Genomic DNA, 22,733 nt, shown 5'->3' with positions numbered 1-22,733 from the left:
TCTTCTGATTGGAAAGGACAACTTCCCTGCTGTCTCCCATTCATAGGCTGATACAATTTTTTATGTGTAAAACATAGCTGACCCATGTGCACATGTTTCCAGTGTGATCTAGCATGTTTGTGCACATAAGTGCATGCAACTTATTTCCATACTAATTGGTTCATGCATTTAAAAAAAATTGAAATGATGTTTTTGATTATCTTTTCCTGTTTGTCTTCAACGTGTCTGTCTCCTGGTATTACCACATGTATGATCCACACATATTTTTTTTTCAACCACAGTCAGGTATATTGTGTAGCAAGTGTTTATTAGTCTGTATCCTGAAATCCTAGAGAATTTTGGCTTGCTCATTTTCTAAACACCAATTTGTGGTTACAGGCAAAAAATACTTTCAGCAGATATTTCAGTATATCGCAGCCACTACTTTATTGTTATTCCTGGAGATCTTTTTCAACCAGTGACTAGGTGGCCCATAGTTTCTTTAGCTTCCTTGCACAGATGACACTTTGGTGTCATTGGATGTTTTAACAATTTTAAACATTATTGCAGTTGTTCAAAGCACTTGTTCCTGTACTGTCATGAAAAGTCATTTGGTTTCTTTCTTCAGGGTTCCTTTGTTCAGCCACTGCCACATTTTTAATTTGTCAATTTTTCTTTCAGTGTCTTTTATATAACAGGTAGGGGTTCTCCACCAACCAGAAGGCTCCATATGTTTCTGGTGTCCATACAGTACTCCACCAAGATGCCACAGTACACTGTAACAAGAAAAAAAAGTCCTTCTTCCAACAGGATGGGTCCTCAACCCATGGAGGCCCTGGTTGGCCTAGAGTAGGAATCTTATGGTCTGTTCCCCAGGGTCCTCATTCCTAGCTTCCTTCCCTCTCAGGGTGAAAGAACAAGTTCAAAACTGGACATCAGCATAAACACTATGAATCTCTGAATTAGTTTGCAATAGTCTATAAGATAACGTAAGATCTGGCTTCCTATTCCAATGAGTTGAAATCCAGCTGCTTGAATTGACTACAATTATATGCAAATGAGGTTCTGGAAAATTCCAGTCCTTTCCTCTGGTATCCGGATCTCTCTGGACTCTGCCTGAGAGCTCTTTTCAGCCACAACACAATGTAAAGAGCTAATGTCCACAAAGCATTTTTACTTAATTGCATTTCCCTGTCTTTTTCTTGACTTTAAAGTCTTCCCAGCTCTAATTGTTTTTGGACCCTTGATAGTTCCTCTGCTTGGGATAGTTTTTACACACTTCAGGCACTATCTCCTACCCCATGACTCTATTAGAGCCTCTGCATCAGTACAGCTATATACTCAGAATCTGACACTTGATCATCCCCAAGCATCTCAGTCACTTCCACCTCCACTGGGGTGGTTTCCTCAAGCTTTTTAGGACCAGTCCAGAGCTCCCCCACTGAGGACCTCCTGAGAGTCATTATGTACTGCTTATAAAGCCAGGGTAGCTCACCTTCCTCAGGGCTTTTCCTTCATTAACCTTGCCCTGTAAAGCCTCCTGTAGACCTGTGACCTCCCTTCCCTTCTATTTCCACCTGGACAATAGGAGGGAGAGAGAGAGAGTGAGAGAGAGAGAGCTGTTAGACCCTAGGGGGGGGGGGCACATGGGAGGAAGGGAGATGCTCATCCATAGGGAAGGCAGGAAGGAAGAGAGATGGGACAGAGATAAAGGCACAGAAAGAGGGGAGGACAGGGAGTATCAGGAAGCAGAAAAAGAAAGAGGGGATGCCACGACTGTGGTCGTGACTCCATTTTCCGACCTACCTTGTCTTTCAGTGGACAGCTTCAGAGGTGGCTCCAGTCTGTTTTTTCCTTGCATTGTTGCCTCTGCTACCACTTCTGGGCTTCAAGCCTCACTCTGGTGTTCAGTATATTTTAAACTTTCATGTAGTCATGACATCATCAGTGAAGGCCTTCATAAGGAAGGTGAGGACATTCATTTGAGACCTTTGTATTGCCAAAGGTCTCCAGGTTTTCCTGTGTGCTTGTAGAAGTTCTGCCTTGTTCCTTGTCAGTGTGCTTGTGTAGCACTTCTGCCTTGTTTCCTAGCCTGTATGCCTGTGTGGGCACGTCTGCCTTGTTTCTTTTGTTTGCTAGTGTGCCTGTGTGGCACTTCTGCCTTGGTTCTTATTTGTTTGTCTGTGTGCTAGAGTTAGCACTTCTGTCTTGATTTTTGCTTGTTGTCTGTGTGCCTGGTTGGCACTTCTGTTGTGTCCCATGTGATTCAGCCTTGAGTTGTTTTTCTGTGTGGACTCCCTTTTTCATTTGAAAGGCCGTGTGGCCCAGCTTAGTGTTCTGCCTAGTCTGCCTTGACTTGTGCTCTGCCTAGTCTGCCTTACCTTGAGTTCTGCCTTATCTGCTTCTGCCTGTGTGTACATGCCTTCTATTTTGCCTACTGCTATTGTGCTTGGGTCCCAGTTCAGCCTTGTGGCCCATATGAGAGGGCTCCGATGTGCACGGGTTCCAGTTCGGCCTTCTTTCTTCTAGATTTACTTGACTCTGCTCCTGTGTACCCTGTTCCTGCCTAGTCAAGCTCTGCTCCTATGTACTCTGTTCCTGCCTAGTCAAGCTCTGCTCCTGTGTATTTTGTTCCTGCCTAGCCAAGCTCAATTCCTATGTACCCCATTCCTGCCTAGACAAGTGCTGTTTCTTAGTATTGCCTGTGTGCTTATTGCACTTCTTCTGGTCTGTTACTGCCTGTGAGCTTACTGCACTTCTGGTCTGTTCCTGCCTGTGTGCTTATTGTACTTCTAGTCTGTTCCAGCCCTGCCTGTTTAGTCTTGGTTAGAACATAAGAGTGGCCATACTGGGTCAGACCAATGGTCCATCTAGCCCAATATCCTCTTTCCAAACAGTGGCCAAGCCAGGTCACAAGTACTACTACTACTACTTACCTGGCAGAAACCCAAATCGTGGCAACACTCCATACTACAAATCCCAGATTCACCTGCTGCTGCCATTCGTTGGCAGCTACCTCAGAGCTCACGTTTTCCCTGAGTCTGTGACAGTTTGCAAAGGCCCCCAAGATTGTGACAGTTTGCAAAGGCACCCGGAGGCCGTGACAGTTTGCAACGGCCCTGAGGCCACGACAGGGGACACCTAGAAAAAGAGGGGACCATAGAAGGGAATCAAGGATTGAGAAAGGAAGGGTGATCCCTGCACTTACTTTATTCCCCCCACACACTCACAATGATCCCATCTCTAATAATCCCACAATCCCTCTGATTGTCTCACTCTCTTCACAGTCCCCACCTCTGAGTTTCATTTGCATTCTCTCCCCGACTCTCACACCTCCACTTATCCCCTCACTCATTCTTTTTCCTATCATCTCACACCCTTACTTACACCTCACTCACACCCTGAATCCCCCTTTATTCCTTTCACTTAGCATCTGCAGTCCCCTTAAACACACTTGCTCAAGCCTGCCACATCCCTTCCGATCCCTTCATTTTCTCCCCTTATTCCACCTTTAGAACTTTTAGCTTGGGAGCATGCCAAACTTCCTTGTCCATCCTATATCCACTCTCTTATGTTTTTTGTACCCTAGGAGACTTCTGCTTCCATATATACTAAAAATGTATCTGGGAGTGGAATTGGTAAACATTGTCTGACCTTTTCAATGCTTCTCTAGAGTTGGGAGTGGTCCTGGAAGACTGAAGAAGAGTGGATATGATCACTCTCCACAAAAACAGAAGTAAGGATGAGGTTGGGAACTAAAGACTGGTTAGTCTGATCTCTGTGATAAGTAAATTAATGGAAATGTTTCTAAAACAGAGAATACTAAGGTATCTGCAATGCAATGAATTACAGGGCCCAAGGCAGCACGGTTTCACTAGAGGCAGATCTTGTCATACAAATCTGATTAATTTCTTTGACTGGATTACTGGAGCATAGATCAAGAGAGAGCACTAGATGTGGTGTATTTATTTATTACATTTGTACCCCGCGCTTTCCCACACATGGCAGGCTCAATGCAGCTTACATAGTAACAAAATAAAAAAATTACAAGTCATAAGAAGAAAATAGACAAAGGCCTTATTTGCAGTTGGGTCAAGGAGGTGAAGGAGGTAAAGAGGAGCATTTATGAAAGGGACGTCCAAGTTGCGATTTGGACGTCTTTGCCTTTGACACAGTTCCACACAGATGACGTATAAACTGAATGCTCCTGGTATAGACCTTAAAGTAATTAACTGGGTTTAAGAACTGGTTGAGCGGAAAGCAACAAAGCGTAGTGGTAAATGGAGCTCACTCTGAGGAAAGGAATGTTACAAGTGGTGTACCACAAGATTCAATTCTTGACCCGGTTCTTTTTAACATTTTTGTAAACAATATTGTGGAAGGTTGTCTGGTAATATTTGTCTCTTTATGGATGATACCAAAATCTGCAATAGAGTGGTTACTCCTGGTGGTATGGAAAATATGAAGAATGGTCCAGAATTTGGCAGCTAAGATTTAATGCTGGTAAAATGCATGGAGGGGCATAATCGAACGGTGCCGGCCAAATAGATGGCCGGCCATCTATTTGGCCGGCGCAGCAAAGAGCAGTCCCAAACCGTATTATCGAAAAAGATGGCCGGCCATTTTGATAATATGGTTGGGGCCGGCCAAATGTCAGAGATAGCCGGCATCGGTTTTCACCGATAATGGAAACTAAGGGTGGACATCTCAAACCCAGCCAAATCCAAGGCATTTGGTCATGGGAGGAGCCAGAATTTGTAGTGCACTGGTCCTCCTCACGTCAGGACACCAACCGGGCACCCTAGGGGGCACTGCAGTGGACTTCAAAAATAGCTCCCAGGTGCATAGCTCCCTTACCTTGGGTGCTGAGCCCCCCAAATCCCACCCAAGACCCACTCCCTACAACTGTACACCACTACCATAGCCCTTAGGGATGAAGGGGGGCACCTACATGTGGGTACAGTGGGTTTTGGAGGGCTTAATATTTACCACCACAAGTGTAACAGGTAGGGGGAGATGGGCCTGGGACCACCTGCCTGAAGTGCACTGCATCCACAAAAATCTGCTCCAGGCACCTGCATACTGCTGTCAGAGAGCTGGGTATGACATTTCAGGTTGGCATAGAGGCTGGCAAAAAATTGTCTTTTTAATTTTTTTTAGGGTGGGAGGGGGTTGGTGACCACTGGGGGAGTAAGGGGAGGTGATCCCCGATTCCCTCCGGTGGTCATCTGGTCAATTGGGGCACTTTTTTGAGGCTTGGTTGTAAAAATAAATGGACCAAGTGAAACTGACGAAATGCTTGTCAGAGTCGGCCATCTTTTTTCCATTATCGGCCGAAGCCAGCCATCTCATAACCACGCCCCAGTCCCGCCTTCCATACCCTTCCGAAACGCCCCCTTTAACTTTGGCCAGCTCTGCAACAGAAAGCAGTTGGAGCCAGCCAAAATCGGCTTTCCATTATACCGATTTCGCCGGCTTCAGGAGATGGCCGGCCATCTCCCCAATTTGTGTCGGAAGATGGGCGGCGATCTCTTTCGAAAATAAGCTGGATAGTCTTATAACCTCTTCTTCCTCCAACGTCTTTCCTAGATTATGATTTCTTTGTTCAACCCTAAGTTGGTGGGATGCCCTAATCAAGAGATGTTTTTTTTTTAATTTTATTTTTCACCTTCAAAACCACCCCTCACGTATGACCTAACCCAATCATTATAACGTTGTTTTAGATTGCATATTGTTGGTTCATATAGCATATGTTTCTTTTAACACTGCAAACTACTTTACTGTGTTTGACCAAGGGGTGGTATATCACAATTTTAAACAATACATAATGAAGTGCTGCACACAGAATCACCTCCTATGAACTGAGTGCACTAAAAATCCACATACATCTACTCCTCTTTCATTGCTGGAAGAAGAAAAGATTCCACCGACAAGATGCAAGGAACCAAACAGTGGAGGTGGCCAAAGGCAATGGAGACTTGAACCACAAATACTAACAAAATTCATTATTGATAACAACTGACCTGATATGGCCATGTTTCGGCAACAGTTCCTGCATCAGGCGTCTCTGTTATGTCAGGAAACAAGTATATATTGTTCCAATCAATTAAAGAGGTAACCAATCAACTCCCAGGCTTAGGCTCTCCTTCATCTGCAGGTTGCAAGTCCTTCCTTATTCTCCACCACCAATGGAAGGAAGGACTCAGCCTGCAGATAAAGGAGAGCCTGACTCTAGATCCAAGGAGTGACAAGCAAGGACAAGCTGCAGAGTGGAGGAGTAGCCTAGTGGTTAATGCAGTGGACTTTGATCCTGGGGAACTGAGTTTGATTCCCACTGCAGCTCCTTGTGACTCTGGGAAAGTCACTTAACTGTCCATTGCCCCTGGTACAAAATAAGTACCTGAATATATGTAAACCGCTTTGAATGTAGTTGCAAAAACCTCAGAAAGGAGGTATTTCAAGTCCCATTTCCCTTTCCCCTTTGAAAATTCCCCCACAGAAAGTAGTCATATACATACAAATAATATGTGTAAATATAGCGCACCTGTAAGTATTCTCCGAGGACAGCAGGCCAAGTGGCCAAGTAGTCTCACAGCTGGGTGACGTCATCCAACAGAGCCTGGTGCGGATACAATATAGAAATATTTAGCAGTGCCCCAATATACATGTGCTGGTGCCTTATCACCTGACGCGCAAGTCCCTCAGTTATGTAAAATTACTAAAGAATACAACTCCAAGGGGAGGTGGGAGAGTATGTGAGAACACTTGGCCTGCTGTCCACAGCGAACATCTGCTACAGGTGAGTAACTTTGCTTTCTCCAAGGACAAGCAGGCCAGTTGTATTCACACAGCTGGGAATTGAGGCCTGACTATTCACATCCTAGTTGTGAAGTTGCAGCCTGGAACTAAAGAAAATTGAGCCTAGGGGGACAGATTCTAGACACTGATCAAATTCTTCAGGACAGCCTGCCTGAATGGGCTGTTACATCGAGTATCTAGCTCAAGGCAGTAATGACATGTGAATGTGTGGACAGATGACCATATTGTAGCTTTGCAAATCTCCTTTATAGAGGCTGATCTCAAATGACCTGCCAATGTAGCCAGTCATTATGAAGTGCAAAAGAGAAGGGGTGGACCAAAACATTTCTTCAACAGATGGTAAGTTGAGGTAACTTTATTCGGCACCAAGTGTGTATATGAGCCTTGACTTGACTCTCTAGAATCAGCCCAGCATGGGAATAAGTAAAGAAGATGTAATTTGGTAGCCTGTTAGAAACTGTGTGTTTGCTGATGGCTACCCTATCTGGTTTGGGTCAAAAGAAACAAAAAGCAGGGTGGAGTGTCTATGGACTGTAGTCCAGTCCAGATAGAAGGCTAAGGCTCATTGCAATCCAAAGTATGTAGTACATTTTCCTTAGGATGGGCATGTGGTTTTGGGAAAAATGTTAGCAGAACAATTGCCTGTTTAGGAAGGAACTTGGGGGGGTGTATGGAGAACTACTCTATTGTGATGAAACTTAATGTAAAGTGGATCAGCTACTAGGGCCTGCAGTTCATTGACTGCGAGCTGAAGTGACTGCCACCAAAATTACAACTTTGCAGGTAAAATACTTCAGATGACAGGAATCAGTGGCTCAAAAGGAGCTTTCAACAGCTGGCCGAGAACAACATTGTGATCCCATGACATAGTTGGATTGACAGGGGGCTTTGTCAATAGCAAACCTCTCAAGTGAACGACATGGCTATGGTTGTGTTCCTGATCCTTGATTACTACTACTACTACTACTACTATTTAGCATTTCTATAGCGCTACAAGGCATACGCAGCGCTGTACAAACATAGAAGAAAGTCAGTCCCTGCTCAAAGAGCTTACAATCTAATAGACAAAAAATAAATAAAGTAAGCAAATCAAATCAATTAATGTGAACGGGAAGGAAGAGAGGAGGGTAGGAGGAGGCGAGTGGTTACAAGTGGTTACGAGTCAAAAGCAATGTTAAAGAGGTGGGTTTTCAGTCTAGATTTAAAGGTGGCCAAGGATGGGGCAAGACGTAGGGGCTCAGGAAGTTTATTCCAGGCGTAGGGTGCAGCGAGACAGAAGGCGCGAAGTCTGGAGTTGGCAGTAGTGGAGAAGGGAACAGATAAGAAGGATTTATCCATGGAGCGGAGTGCACGGGAAGGGGTGTAGGGAAGGACGAGTGTGGAGAGATACTGGGGAGCAGCAGAGTGAATACATTTATAGGTTAGTAGAAGAATTTTGAACAGGATGTGAAAACGGATAGGGAGCCAGTGAAGGGTCTTGAGGAGAGGGGTAGTATGAGTAAAGCGACCCTGGCGGAAGATGAGACGGGCAGCAGAGTTTTGAACCGACTGGAGAGGGGAGAGGTGACTAAGTGGGAGGCCAGCAAGAAGCAGATTGCAGTAGTCTAAACGAGAGGTGACAAGGGTGTGGATGAGGGTTTTGGTAGAGTGCTCGGAAAGAAAGGGGCGGATTTTACGGATGTTGTAAAGAAAGAAACGACAGGTCTTGGCGGTCTGCTGGATATGAGCAGAGAAGGACAGAAAAGAGTCAAAGATGACCCCAAGGTTTCGAGCTGAGGAGACAGGGAGAATGAGAGAGCCATCAACAGAAATAGAAAACGGGGGGAGCGGGGAGGTGGGTTTGGGGGGGAAAATGAGAAGCTCGGTTTTGGTCATATTTAATTTCAGGTGGCGTTGAGACATCCAGGCAGCAATGTCAGACAAGCACGCTGAAACTTTGGTTTGGATGCAAGGTGAGATATCAGGGGTAGAAAGGTAGATTTGGGAGTCATCAGCATAGAGGTGGTAGGAAAAGCCATGGGATGAGATTAATGAACCAAGGGAAGAAGTGTAGATAGAAAAGAGGAGGGGACCAAGAACAGAACCCTGAGGTACGCCGACAGGCAGAGGGATAGAAGTAGAAGAGGATCCACCAGAGTGAACACTAAAGGTGCGGAGGGAGAGGTAGGAAGAGAACCAGGAAAGGACAGAGCCCTGGTATCCAAGTGAGGACAGGGTATCGAGAAGTATGCTGTGATCGACAGTGTCAAAAGCAGCAGAAAGATCAAGAAGAATGAGGATGGAATATTGACCTCTGGATTTAGCTAGTAATAGGTCATTGGAGACTTTAGTACGCGCAGTTTCGGTTGAGTGGAGAGGGCGAAAACCAGATTGTAATGGGTCAAGAATAGCATGTGAGGAGAGAAAATCAAGGCAGCGGCGGTGAACAGCACGCTCAAGTAATTTGGAGGGAAAAGGAAGGAGGGAGATGGGTCGGTAATTAGAGGGACAAGTAGGGTCAAGTGAAGGCTTCTTAAGGAGAGGTGTGACCACAGCATGTTTAAAGGCAGCAGGGACAGTCGCAGTGGAAAGTGAGAGGTTGAGAATGTGACAGATAAAAGGAATAAGAGTAGGAGAGATGGCATTAAGAAGGTGGGTGGGAATGGGATCAGAGGAACAGGTGGTACATTTTGAGGAAGAAAGGAGAAGTGTAGTTTCCTCAATAGTAACTTCAGGAAAGGAGGAAAGGGAATGAGGGGAAGGAGAGAGAGGGGAACGGACTAGTGGAGGGAGAGCTGGTGAGGTAGAGAAAGCAAGGTTTATCTTTTGAACCTTGTTGTGAAAGAATTCAGCAAGGGTCTGAGGAGATAATGAAGGGGGAGTTGGGGGAGGGGGCACCTTGAGGAGAGAGTTCAATGTGGTGAAGAGAAGTCGAGGATTAGAGCCAAGAGAGTTGGTCAGTTGGATATAATAATCCTGTTTGGCACGTAAAAGAGCAGATTGGAAGGAGGTCAGCATGAACTTAAAGTGTAAGAAATCAGCAAGGGCCCGAGATTTCCGCCAGAGGCGTTCGGCGGAGCGGGGTACAGGAACGTAGGTAGCGGATATTAGAAGTCAGCCAGGGTTGGGGTTTTGTACGCCTTACAGGGCGGGTCATCAAAGGTGCAAGAGTGTCTAAGGCAGAGGATAGAGTATTGTTGTAAGAAGAAACAGCCTCGTTGACAGACGTGGATGGTGCCACAGTAGAGAGGAGGTTTGAAACATGGGAGGATAGAGATGAAGGGTCAATGTCGTGAAGATTCCTAGATAAATTAGATAGGATAGGACGGGACTGGGAGGGAGGAGATTTAAGTGTAAAAGTTATAAGATGGTGATCAGAGAGGGGAAGATCGGAGGCAAGGAAACTAGAGGGTGAACAGTTGGAGGAGAAGATGAGATCAAGACAGTGACCATTTTGATGAGTGGGGGAGGTGGAGCATAGTTGGAGATTAAAGGACGACGTTAAAGCGAGTAACTTGGAAATATAAGAGTTGGAAGGATCATTAGCAGGAATATTAAAGTCACCAAGGATGAGAGAGGGGGAGGAAGGATCATGGAAGAAGGCAAGCCAGGCATCAAAGTCACTGAGAAAGGATGAAAGGGACTTATTAGGGGGACGATAAATGACCGTGGGGGAGGTGGAGCATAGTTGGAGATTAAAGGACGACGTTAAAGCACCGTTAGGCGCGCAGCACCTAGAGCGGAGGCCCTGAGTGGATCGGGGTGGACCTGGGTGTCACCCCGGAGAAGGCTGTAAGGATATGCAGATGAGCTGCAAGTCCTCCACAGCACCTGAAAGGCAGCCGGTGGTAGAGGTGGGCACCTCTCAGCTGAGGAAAGGCTTACCAGGGGTTAGGCCGAAGCCAGCATTCCTCCCCCTGAGGGTCGCCTGATTCACCCCTGACACATAGTGTGGCATCTTCAGGAGTCCCACACCTCTCCTGCCACAGTGAACCACAGGTGAGGGACTTCCCGGCTCGCCCAAGTCCAGTGTCAGCCCTTCGCGTCTCAATACCAGCAGGAGCCGATTCCCCTAGACACGTGTGCCATATCACTCCATTTAAAAGACTGGCAGCTGCCGGCGCTCCTTAGTGACATCACTCGGCTGGGCTATTATAGGTGCCCGGATCCGCTCAGTCCTTGCCCTCGCTACTGCTGGCTTCCGGTCCTGTTGCCTCCAGCTCTGTGTTTCTGTCTCCAGTCCAGCCCTAGTGAAGGTCTCCTGCTCAGCAATCCTGTCTCCAGTCCAGCTGACTCCAGCCTCGCATTCCTGTCTCCAGCCTTGTGCTCTGTCTCCAGTCCAGCTGTCTGCAGCCCTGCGCTCCTGCCTGTCTCCAGTCCAACTGTCTGCAGCCCTGTGCTCCTGCCTGTCTCCAGTCCTGTGCACCTGCCTGTCTTCAGTCCAGTTGTCTCCAGCCCTGTGCTCCTGTCTGACTCCAGTCCAATTGTCTCCCACCCAGCCTCTGTAGTCTGTCTCTAACCCTGCGTTCCTGTCTCCAGTCAAACTCAAGGGCTCTTTTCAGAGCCATCTCAGATCTTGGCTCCACTGGGCCTGCCTCCAAGGCCTCTTTTCAGAGCAACACTACAGAACACTCTCGAGAAGACATTAGCCATCTGTTGGGGCCCACTGGATCCCTTGGTTCTAAGCCCTGCAGCGGTTCAAGGGCTCAACCCGAGTCGTGACAGATTTCGAGGGCCATGAGCTTGACTGAGTCACTGGCTTTGTAGCTGCTTTAGCAACTGGCTCTCCAGCTTCAACAGCATTCTGGGGAAGTCCAGGACTTGATTTTGCAGATGGACAACCTCCTGCTGTGGTACCCACGGTTGCAGCTCTCCCACCCACAGTAGCCATTTCTGGTCCTAATTCCATTGCCTCCCCAGCAGCCTCGTTGATCTGTTTAGCACCTCCACCTCAGTATGATGGGAACCTGAAGACCTGTAGGGTGTTCTTCAATCAATGCCAAATAATTTTTGAGCTTCAAGCAAGGGACTTTGTCTCTGATAGAGCTCGAGTGGCATATATCATCTTGCTCCTCTCTGGCCCAGCCCTTGCCTAGGCTTCTATCTGGAAGTAGAATGATCTGGCGCTGAACAACATGAATGAGATCCTGGGACAATTCTAAAGAATCTTTGAGGAACCAGAAAAGACTTCTTCTGTAGTCTCTGAACTGCATAATCTGTGACACAGGTCGCAAACACTGGGTAACTATACCATCCAGTTCTGGGCTCTGGCCTTGGAGCTGGAGTGGAATAACGAGAGCCTGGTCGCCATGTTCTGGCAGGGGCTGTCATCCCAGATTAAAGATAAGTTGGCTTAGGTGCAGCTTGCATCAAGAGGGGAGATTCCCAGTTCTTTGTTTGTGCACCTTTAAGGATAGGGTGCAATGGTACCATGACCCCTTCCTTAGGAGGTGACCCATAATCCAGAACAGATAGCATCTCTTCCCTTGGCTCTTCCTCTATCTCTAAGTTAAAAGGGATGGCAGAAGCCATCTCCTTAATTGAACCAGTGAAAGAGACCCTCAGGTGGAGATTTACATCTCTTTTGAAGAGATACCCTATAACAAAATAGTCACAAGGGTGATCAAGTGATAGTGCTCCAGTTCGACATCTCAACGGCGTTCAACGCTGTTGACCATGTAATACCACTAGGACATCTAGATCAAATAGGCATTTCAGGTCCTGTACTTAAATGGTTCAGCGAATTCCTTTCAAAAAGAAGTTATTCGGTTAAACAAAAGCACCAACTTTCCCACCACTGGTTCTCTAAGTGCAGAGTCCCTCAGGGATTCCCGCTTTTCTTTAATTTCTTTATGTCCTGTCTGGGTTCCATCAACCTTGGGCTGGGCAAACTATTATTATTCTATGCTGATGATATCTTTCTTCTCCTTCCAATATCTCCTCTAATCTTGATCTTACCCAGTCTGTAACAACTGGGATGAATGTGATTCATAATAAACAAACTAAAACTGAACGCACAAAGATCCTGTTGTTCTGGAACCCAGGGTTGTGGTCTCAACCTCAATTACAGTTTGCAATGACAAAACATTTGGAATAGAATCAGAAGCTAGAGTGCTAGGAGTACTTGACTCCTGATTAATCACTTACCTCCCACATAAATCAACTGTGGAACAAAAATAACACTTTAAAATGAGACAGCTATGACTAATTCGGTCATTTTTTGACCAGGCCTTCGCATTGCTGATCCAAATGATGATCTTACAGCATCCAGACTACTGCAACATCTTATTCATAAGCATTAAGATTCAATATCTGAAGAAACTACAAATAATACAGAATGCCGCAGTTACAAATTAAACAGATATAGCAGTGTTCCAACATATTTGGCTAAACTGCACTGGTTCCCCATATCTGAACGAATCAGGTTCAAAGCTGTTTAGTTTTTCAAATGCTATATGGCTTTACTTCCTGTCTGCTGACCGATATAGCATCACTATGCCTAGCTCAATCCAACAGACAAAAAAAATCAATTGTACCTAGCATTTCGGCCCTGCAATTTGGGTAAAGTTCACAAGGACATGTGTAGATTATTAAAGTATCTGTATAAATTAGTGTATTTTATAATCTATGCAAGATTGCTGCTGTTTATACTATTATGAATCTAATATAATCTTGAGTCACAAGTTGAGGCAAAAAAAAACAAAAACACAACCACCTAAAGGTCATCATACTTACATATTACTATTAACCACACAACAAAACCAAAACTTGCAATGAACAATATATTACCCTTCCTCTCTTAATTCTCTAATGTGTCTAACAACATCACTCTGTATTTGTTTCATCACCGGAAGTGGCTAACACCTCACGGTACTATGTAAGCCACATTGTGGGAAAATGTGGGGCACAAATGCAACAAATAAATAATCATCTTAAACTATGTTGATGTTACTTACATTTTAGCATTACTAACTAGCAATTTTTGCACATTAAAAACATTTTCCAAGTTAAAACACAGTAAAATATAATTCAAGCAATACAATTAAACAATGTCAGAATTTTGCTGTCACTGTGACTGCTCAAAATGTCCTCCTCCAGCTTTTACACAGGTCTTCAGTAAGTTGCTTTGGGAAGTTAACAGATCACCTGCTGACTGCCTTGAGTTCAGCGATTGGTGTGTGGCTTTGGCTGGAGCTTGTGATAGGTCTCCAACATTGCTCCCTATTCACAGTAATCCAAGGGGTTTAGGTTTAGCAAATTTGAAGGCCAGTGGTTCTTTATACAAAAGTCTAGGTCACTGTGACTTCATTAACAGTAGGCTGGTAGGCTTGTTTTTTTTCCTTCGAATTATGGTGGTTTCACAGTGCAAACATTTTTGAACACACAAAAATCACTGTGTGTTCATGCTAAGAAGTCTCATTCCATTTGGCCTATAAAAGTAGATAGTGACACTGAAAGCTGTAAAATTTCACACTGGACAGGCCAAGCTGTTGCTGAGAAAACAGCAAACCCCCCAAAATACACTAGGGGGGTTACTTTTTTGTTTGTTTGCCTCACCCTGTCTTTTCTGCTAAATCCCTACTTGGTCTGGTGGCTAAAAGTGTGTGTGTGGGGGGGGGGGGGGGGGAATTATTCTTACCATTTTGTATTTTTTTAAAACCAGAGGTTTTTTTTTCCTGCTTGCAATATCACGTTTTACTGGTATTGTTGCTCTAAGTATCTAATAAATACACATCTAAAATTTTAAAAAGTTTAAAACCAAGGGGCCTTTTCACTAAAGTAAGTTTTCCACTTACCGCATGTTTAAGCTCAAATTAATGTGTGGTAAGTGGAAAGCCTTTGCAGTAAATGCAGGGTGCATGCCCTAACTTTACCACACAGGGCAGAGAGCTACCGCACTGCACTGTTACTTACAGTAGCAGATAGTATAGGAGGGTTTTTTTTTAGTGGGAGGGAGTGGAATTGGGTGTACTTTGTTGTGGGCAAGACTATTGGGAAGGCAGTACAGTTTGGAGCACTGTTGTAGGACTTTGATTTGACAGCAGCTTAACTGTTGGGTAGTCCTGCCAGCTAGTGAGCACTGTACCAGCCCCTGCGCCAACTATACCCTGGCCCACCCATGTCAGGCCCAGATACCACCCACAACCGCATCAGGCAGCTAATATGGAGCGTTTACTGCAGCCGCCATCTTAATGCAGAAGATGCGCTACTATCTACCACCCAGTAAACCCTGCATTAGATACCTAATGCATTTTAATAAAAGGGCCCCTAAATCAGTAATACACAATTCAATCCCAAATCAATATTACCAATAAAATGATTTTAAAACACCACTTATTTTAGAACACTAATACACAAAGGGGCATTTTCAAAAGTGGAGGAGTGGCCTAGTGGTTAGGGTGGTGGACTTTGGCCCTGGGGAACTGAGTTCAATTCCCACTTCAGGCACAGGCAGCTCCTTGTGACTCTGGGCAAGTCACTTAACCCTCCATTGCCCCAGGTACAATAAGTACCTGTATACAATACGTAAGCTGCATTGAGCCTGCCATGAGTGGGAAAGCGCGGGGTACAAATGTAACAAAAAAAAAAAAAAAAAAAAAGGATATCCAAGTCAGAATAGAGACACCCAGCTCACTCCATCTAAAGCGTGTATTTTGCAACAGGAAATGTCAGGATTTCCTGTTCAAAAATGTGCGATATGGATGTTCAGCATGAACAGCCAACATATGAATGGAAAAAAAGCAGGGACAAGGACCTCTGTCTAGATTGGCTTCACAGACGTCCCTGCAGAAGAGGAGCAGTCGAACAGATAGCGCAGTGGACTTTAAACCAAGGGACTTGGGTTCAAATCTCATTTTAACTCATTTTGTATGTGAGGTCTCCAGGAACTGAAAAATACATACTGTACCTGAATGTACACCACTTCAGTAGCATTCAGGTTTACAGGTGGTGGCTTATAAATTTAGGTACAGCACCTATTTTTCTGTTTCAGGAAGGCTCACAATAAAAGATGAATAAAATAAAATAAGAGCATTAAAGTGGGATTTCAACATGGATCCCCTTGCTTTAAAGACCAACACATTAACCACTAGGCTACTCCTCAGACTTACTTCCCGTAATAAAAATGCCCGTACTACCTGAAACTGTCATAGCGACTGGTATCCTCTTTCAGTTTCACTTTCAGGGGAGGGGGAGAGCAACCACTGGGGTATTAATGAGGTAGGTTGCCTTAATCCCTCCAGTGGTCAGGTGCCCAATCAGAGCACCTTTTTCTATCCTGGACGTGAATGAAACAGGTCTAACTTAGGACATCATTCACTTAAGCACTGTTGATGTCCTGATTTTGGGCACTTCCTAGTCCTGCTCAAAACACACCTCTTTGCTATTTGGACCTACTGCAGTATTGGATGGCCCTTTTCTGCCTTTGCAAAAATCAGGACTTGGATGTTTTTAAGCAAACGGATGTCCACTTGGGAATTTTGAGACATCCATATGCTTCCAACAGCTCCATAGGCTCATAAAATAGTGTTCCTCCTTTAGAATTGCTCTGATATAAATCTGGCAATTTCTGTTCATAACACGGCCTTCACAGAAATGTCTTAATATTAAACCCTAAATGCTGAATTTTACCAGTCTTATTACACCAGCCTTATAGTTCTTGTATGCATTTAGGACAAGTATGGCTGTCTACGTTTCTGTTATTTGTAATTATACAGCACTGTTTCCCCAACCAGTGTGTGTGCTACTGGGCAGGAGGGAGGAAAATACATCCTGCTGTTCTAGGCCAGACCAGCACATACAGCAAACTGATGAGAGAAGAGAGTGTAAGAGACAGCACTAGTGGCTCTTAATCATACAGGAGCTCCCTTGTGAGAACACATGTCTCTCTGACAGACACAGCTGAGGACTGGTGTGTAGGAATTAACAAGCAGCCATGTAGGGTATAAATAACCCATCCCTGCTTACCACAGCATACACATTACACCCAATAGGTTCCCCCCTCCACAGCCTCTCCTTTTGAGCATTTCTAGCCTCAAGCAGGACTAAGTGATTGCTACTTTAGTTTTAGCCATGCAAGTCCAATTCCCTGCCCAAAATGCCTTCCCATGGACACCAAGGTGCAACCACACACTACATTTGAAAATGAAAGGTGTGGTTTGGGTTTAAAGAGGTTGTGCAAGACCTACAAGCATCCTCTCTCAGTGGCGTCTTATTGAGTTACAAAACAGAAACTGAGCTTATAGAAAAGTATGACAATTATATTACAAGAGCCCTTAGCTAGATTTCTAAAGGTTTAACTTTAAGTACTTCTGATTCTTTTGCTGTTTTTTTTTTTTGTTTTTTTTTTGGGGGGGGGGTAGTGTTTATACAAATAAAAAAAAAAAATACTGGACAGCTACATTAGAATTGTTTGGATTAAAGACTTATAAAACCAAAGTAATTTTTATACAGCAGCAGAAGAGGCAGATTTAGGCCTAATTAAGCAAAATTTATAGGATCTTAAAAAAACAAAAACAGCACTTTTCAGCAGACTTAAATGTTCACAACTTGAGAATAGCAATAAAGCAATACTTCTATAAATTCAACATAATGACTTTTAGCGCTAGTGTGGATACATATAAACCTGCATAAAAAAGCTATTTCATTCTTTAAAAATTACATGGGTTGCATTAAAAGAAAGACGGCCAACACTTTCAATTATTAAAAACCCAAAGTGTATTTTAGTTTCCTTTTACATAAATAACAGCTGCTGATTGAAAATAAACATTTTATTTACAGATATCATTATCTGAACAGGTACAGTAGTAGCAATAATCCTCTTTACAGATGGCAGTCATCAGAAAGAAAGTATAATGGATTTTTCTGATTGTGTGAACAGGGAGGAAGTGCATTTTGCATAGCCCAAATACCCACTATTTCACAAAACGTTTCAACAGCATAACAGAGAATTATTGGTCTAAAAGTAAAAAGTAAATCCTACAAACAGGTACATTTGAAGTATTAAATAATGGAACCATAAACTAGTTTGCCTCCCCAGATTTGTCAGTTTTGGCCCAACAGTTAATACTGTTCACAAAGTTTTGTAAACAAGAATATCTTGAAGCTTATGGATTCTCTATTGTCTTCCACTGTATCGAATGTAAAACAAAATACAAAAAACAAAAAAAAGTCTAAGATCTGCAACATTCCAGCTGCTATAAGGAAATCAAACCACACCTTTTCTATCTTTACACGACCTTGTATTTGTCTGTCTTTAAATGCAGGTCCATTTTTCATACCTTGAATCTATTTTACTAATTTTAGCTGCAATTTTCTATTTTATTCTGATTAAAATTTCTTATAGTAAGAAACTGACATTTTGAGCTTCACAGAAATGTAAGCAGAATGAAAAACTTTACTCCCCAAATTCACTTTATATTGTATGTGCAGCCATTACCAGGACTGAACATTTCTGTGATATTCAGGATTTTAAGATACTGTAAAGCTACATTATTTTTTTCAAACACATTGAAAGTGCTGCATCATATCAAAGCTATCCAGCATGCAACACATGCTAAGTATTTGCTTTCGGAGGCACTTTTTCTAGGTTTAGATCTGTTATAATATAACCTCATATAAAACATGTTTCTTTTCACCCTTGAGGACACAAAGTTTATTATTAAAAATCAATCCAAATCTATATACCTACTACTTCAAAAAGGAAGAAAATCTAGTAGCAGCACTAACCCCAGAAAGTGGGTTCGATATTGGGAAACAAAATACATTTCTTGTATGGACAAGAAGTACAAAGCTTTACAAGTCAGGTTTAATAAGATAAAAATAAAGATCTTGAAAGCTGTGCACATTAATACCTTACTTTGCCTACAATTTTAAATGTTCATTTTCATAAAGGCACCCTCTGCAAAAGACATGAATGTAACCCCCCCCCCAAGGAATACTTTGTTGCTCATCTGATTAATTTCACAATCATTTCTAAAAGTGATATTTTAAATCTGGTGCTCTGTTCAAGCTTTCACGTTGGGGGAAAAAAAACTGTAAGAGGAGCTGTACGTGCAAAAATGCCCCCCCCCCGACTCCTGCACCAATAGCTTAAACATACAACTAAGCTTAACAGGCAAGCCAGCCCTTGGACACCAACAGTGTGTCAAATTCTGACTAGAGAAATAGTTTTGCCACAATAATGGAAGACTTAAGATAAAACTCATCTCTTTTTCTTCTGTTGCTTCAACATTTTTCTTCGCTTAATAATCATATCATATAGTTTTTCAAGTCCTTCCGTTAGTCCATCCCCTATAATTGCACAGGTAGGTTGGAGATGCCATGGAGCAGAACTTAATTCACTTAGTGCCAGCATCTTCTCAATTTCTGAAAGAGACAGCGAGTTTCTTAGGTCTTGTTTATTAGCAACTATAAGCACTGGTACCCCTTGATTTTCAGATATCCTAGTTATCTTATAAAGTTCTGTTTTGGCTTCTTCCATCCTTTCAACGTCAACAGAATCCACCACAAATACTATGCCATCCGTGCATCTTGTGTAAGATTTCCACAGTGGTCTTAGTTTCTCTTGCCCTCCTACATCCCAAAAATGGAAAGTCACAGTTTTAGAATTTCCCAGAGTAACTTTGATTTTCTCAGTGTTAAATCCTTTTGTGGGGACGGTATTTACAAATTCATTGAACTGCAGTCTATATAACACTGTGGTCTTCCCAGCAGAGTCCAATCCCAAGATAACAATGTGTAAAGCCTGAAAAGATGGTAAGCTGGGCAAGAGAGGAGTCTGATCCGAAAATCCATTACCCATTTCCAATTAACCAATTCACTTAAACAATGAGAAATCCAAATCAAGAAGGCTTCTTGGCTTTTCCACTTGGAGTCATTCAAACAGCTCGGGAACCATGTACCCTAAAAAATAAAATAAAATTACTACCTTTATGTAAACAGTCTCCTGTTACCTAACCAGTCAATTCTACAGTTTCCCCCAGCTACTCAAGTTTGGAATTCTGTTCAGCAAAAAAGTGCACAGTCCAGGAACCTAAGAGCTGCCTCTCAAGATTCTAATAAACAGTTGTAATTCCTTTTTGTGCCAAAGCTTGCTCACGGAATTCCACAGGGGGGAAAAAAAGGTATTTCGTTTCCTTCCAAAAGAAATGTTCACAATCCGCTTTAATTTCAGTTTAAATTGACTCATTCACTCGCACCATGTGACTCACAAAAACATTCCAACTTAGACATTTTCTCACTCGTTAATCACCCTTAGAATATATATATATATATATTTAAAAAAAAAAAAAAGCCCACTGCCAATTTCTCTCTCTCAAACTTACTTTCAGCGCAGTAGTGGCTCAAACGGCCGTTTGTTCTCAAGCAAAAAGCACCATTCCTTCACTTCAAAAAAACACAGCAGCCACATCTGCCATGGAAACAGCGACATTACCCTTTGGCTAAGTAAAGCTTCCTTACAAGAGCTCAAAACAGTAGCAACCTCTCTCTTCAGCTTTCAATTCCCAACTGATATTAAAAAAAAAAAAAAACCCAAACGGCCGCTTCACTCACTACGCAGCTACAAATCCCCCCCTCTCAGAACTCTCTGCTTGAGCTGTTCCAGCCTGGTCTCTTAGCCAATCAGAGTACGCTTAGCTTACACCAGCTTCTCCGGGTGCGCGCTACTTCCTCAAGGAGGCGGTGCTTCTGGCCGTGATCGGGCTCAGCGTGTTGTCTCGACAACCTTTACAGATTCAGGCAAAGCACTATTAAACACACAGCAGCTAAACGGTTTATTCCCAACTTGGACGTTTAGCACCTCATAAAACCTCACCCCCGACGTAATCTCTGCGCACACACGTATATATAGCACTGGCTCCACCTGCTGAGCTAACCTCTGTCCTGTTTCCTACTGCTCCTCCCTCCCTCTGATCTGAAACTTTATTGGTCTCCTTGAGCCCTCAGCCGGTGTAGGAGTATTTTTCACTCAAGCTCCCGGGTGCCTCTTCTGCATGACAGCGAATATTTGGTGTTGGACTTTGCCTGCTCCCGTCCCGGAACCCTCATTTATTTTATGTATTCATGCTTGTATCCCACAATTATCAAAAAACGAGTTTCGGTTAAATGTGCTTTACATTTAACAGTTGTTAGAGATTAAATTGATTAAATTACAAAGGTTTTATGATGCTGTGCTTTACAGTGGTTGGGCAAGATAACTATGTTATTTATGTTTTTTTTTAATTATTATTTATTTCTCCCAGTCCCATTAAATGTTTGCAAAAACTTCTTTTTGTGTATTAAAATCTACTCATATAGGTAGTCAAACTATTAAAGGATATGCAAGTATCTATTTTAGAAATAATCTGGGCAGTTTCTGATAGTTCTTGACAATAGATTACCCTTTCCAAAATAAAGAGTCTGCAGACACTGGAAGTCAGTGCCTAACTTTCAGATTGTCATGCCAATACATAACTCAACAATCCTTTGCTTTTAAAGTAGTACAAACAACAGAAAACCATTCTGCAAAGTACATAATATCTTCCCCACCCACTGGATGGAAGGACTATACGTGAAGAACCTTTGCACATACCCCCATCTGTTGGCCATTGGGTGAGTAGGACAGGTGGCAAGTCAGCTGGGAGGGCTAGAGAGATGCCTGGGAGTTGCCTGGAGCAGGGGAACAGGGTTTCTACCTAAATCAGGATGTTTGGTTTGTGAGACCCTCTATTCCCATTCCCAATCCACTGCAGCTCCTGTATTGTAAGTCCAATGCCAGCCAGCATTTCACACATCAGTACTACCCAGAAGGTGTATTCTAATTTCATCTAGTCCCAGCCAGGCCACTTGATTACTTTTCATTCTTGACTTGCTGGAGTTACATCCACTATTGCTGAGTTGGCAAGAAGATAATACTGCTATTCCTGCACTACCTTCCTCCTGCTTCATTCACCTATGTGTTAATGCAGAAAAGAAAATGGACACATTTGCTGTGTTTACACTGCTTTAGGTGGGCTTCACCCTGGACCAACCACCCTTTGGCAGCACACACAACACTACACTTACTTGGTCCAGCAGTTCAGACAGGTAAGATCAGTACAGCCTGGGGCAACTCTTCTCTATAATTAGCAGGTGTGGTGCCTCAGCCAGCTTCCCGACTGTAATCTACATGCCGACTGAATTTCAGTTTCGGTTACAGTGCTGAAATCTGTCCAAATTAATTTTCTACCCAGTTTCCATTTTGGTCGAAAGGTTATTTTGTCGGTCATGTTTTCAGTTTCTGACAAAAATGACTATGGGCTCATTTCAAAGCACTTAGACTTAGAGCTCCATAGGTTACCATGTAACTTTGTAAGTCCAAGTGCTTTGAAAATACGCCTCCATGTGTTTTTGGTAAAAGCTGAAAATTTGTTTTGTCCCATTTGTCTCCCTCCCTGCCCCCAAACAGGAATTGCCCCTCCTTCCAGGCACCCCCTCCCCCGGGCCCATTTTAACAATCCTAGGTGTGGTTGGGACAGGATCTGTGCCCAGTTACTCCTGCCCATTCTGATTCTGCTCTCAAAATGATTGCTGTAACTGGATGATCTTGCACAATGGTTTATATGGTAAATAGTGTGCTTCAGATAAATGCTTTATTTTTAGCATGAATTTAAGTCTGTAAATTTGGGATGATAAGCTCTTTAGAAATTAACTTCTCTATGGAGTTATGACGTTAGCCGTCACTCCAAGTGTGGTGCAAAGTCAACCACTGTAAAAGCACTGTGGATTTTAGCTTCAGGTTTTCATTAGCTGCATTCCAAGTGTGTGGAGGATATTCTACTTGCAAGTAAAATACGGTCTTTCATTATTGAAATTATATTCTGGCTTGGAAATGTGGGTTTAGCAGTGGGATTCAGACTGCAAGCTCTGACAATCCCCAGCAGCCCTCACTGGTTTACGTTGACACAACCAAACTTGAGTTTTTGGTTTCAGTTTTG

The 22,733-nt window shown here is 43.4% G+C and overlaps 1 protein-coding gene across 4 annotated transcripts; it reads right to left on the bottom strand.

Annotated features, from left to right (window-relative positions):
• Positions 1 to 17,528: 17,528 nt before the first annotated feature.
• On the bottom strand, positions 17,529 to 20,587 carry ARL4A (ADP ribosylation factor like GTPase 4A). 4 transcript variants are annotated; one of them, XM_030201210.1, is made up of 2 exons: positions 20,421 to 20,587; positions 17,529 to 19,680 (listed from the first exon to the last, which is right to left on the bottom strand). In XM_030201210.1, the coding sequence occupies exon 2, from the start codon at positions 19,577 to 19,579 to the stop codon at positions 18,980 to 18,982; it is 600 nt and encodes a 199-aa protein (XP_030057070.1). In that variant the 5' UTR covers positions 19,580 to 19,680; positions 20,421 to 20,587; the 3' UTR covers positions 17,529 to 18,979. The 4 variants fall into 4 exon arrangements, with proteins under 4 accessions (XP_030057070.1, XP_030057053.1, XP_030057061.1 ...); XM_030201193.1 differs by lacking the exon at positions 20,421 to 20,587 and adding an exon at positions 20,103 to 20,365; XM_030201201.1 differs by lacking the exon at positions 20,421 to 20,587 and adding an exon at positions 20,213 to 20,365.
• Positions 20,588 to 22,733: the final 2,146 nt, after the last annotated feature.

This window comes from Microcaecilia unicolor, chromosome 1 (genome assembly GCF_901765095.1).
Source record: "Microcaecilia unicolor chromosome 1, aMicUni1.1, whole genome shotgun sequence".
Taxonomy (NCBI): Eukaryota; Metazoa; Chordata; class Amphibia; order Gymnophiona; family Siphonopidae; genus Microcaecilia; species Microcaecilia unicolor.
This window is presented reverse-complemented; position numbering and strand designations above follow the sequence as displayed.

What these genes read in the sequence shown, in the direction of transcription:
- ARL4A (XM_030201210.1), bottom strand. Translation starts at nt 19,579, where the DNA reads ATGGGTAATGGATTTTCGGATCAGACTCCTCTCTTGCCCAGCTTACCA.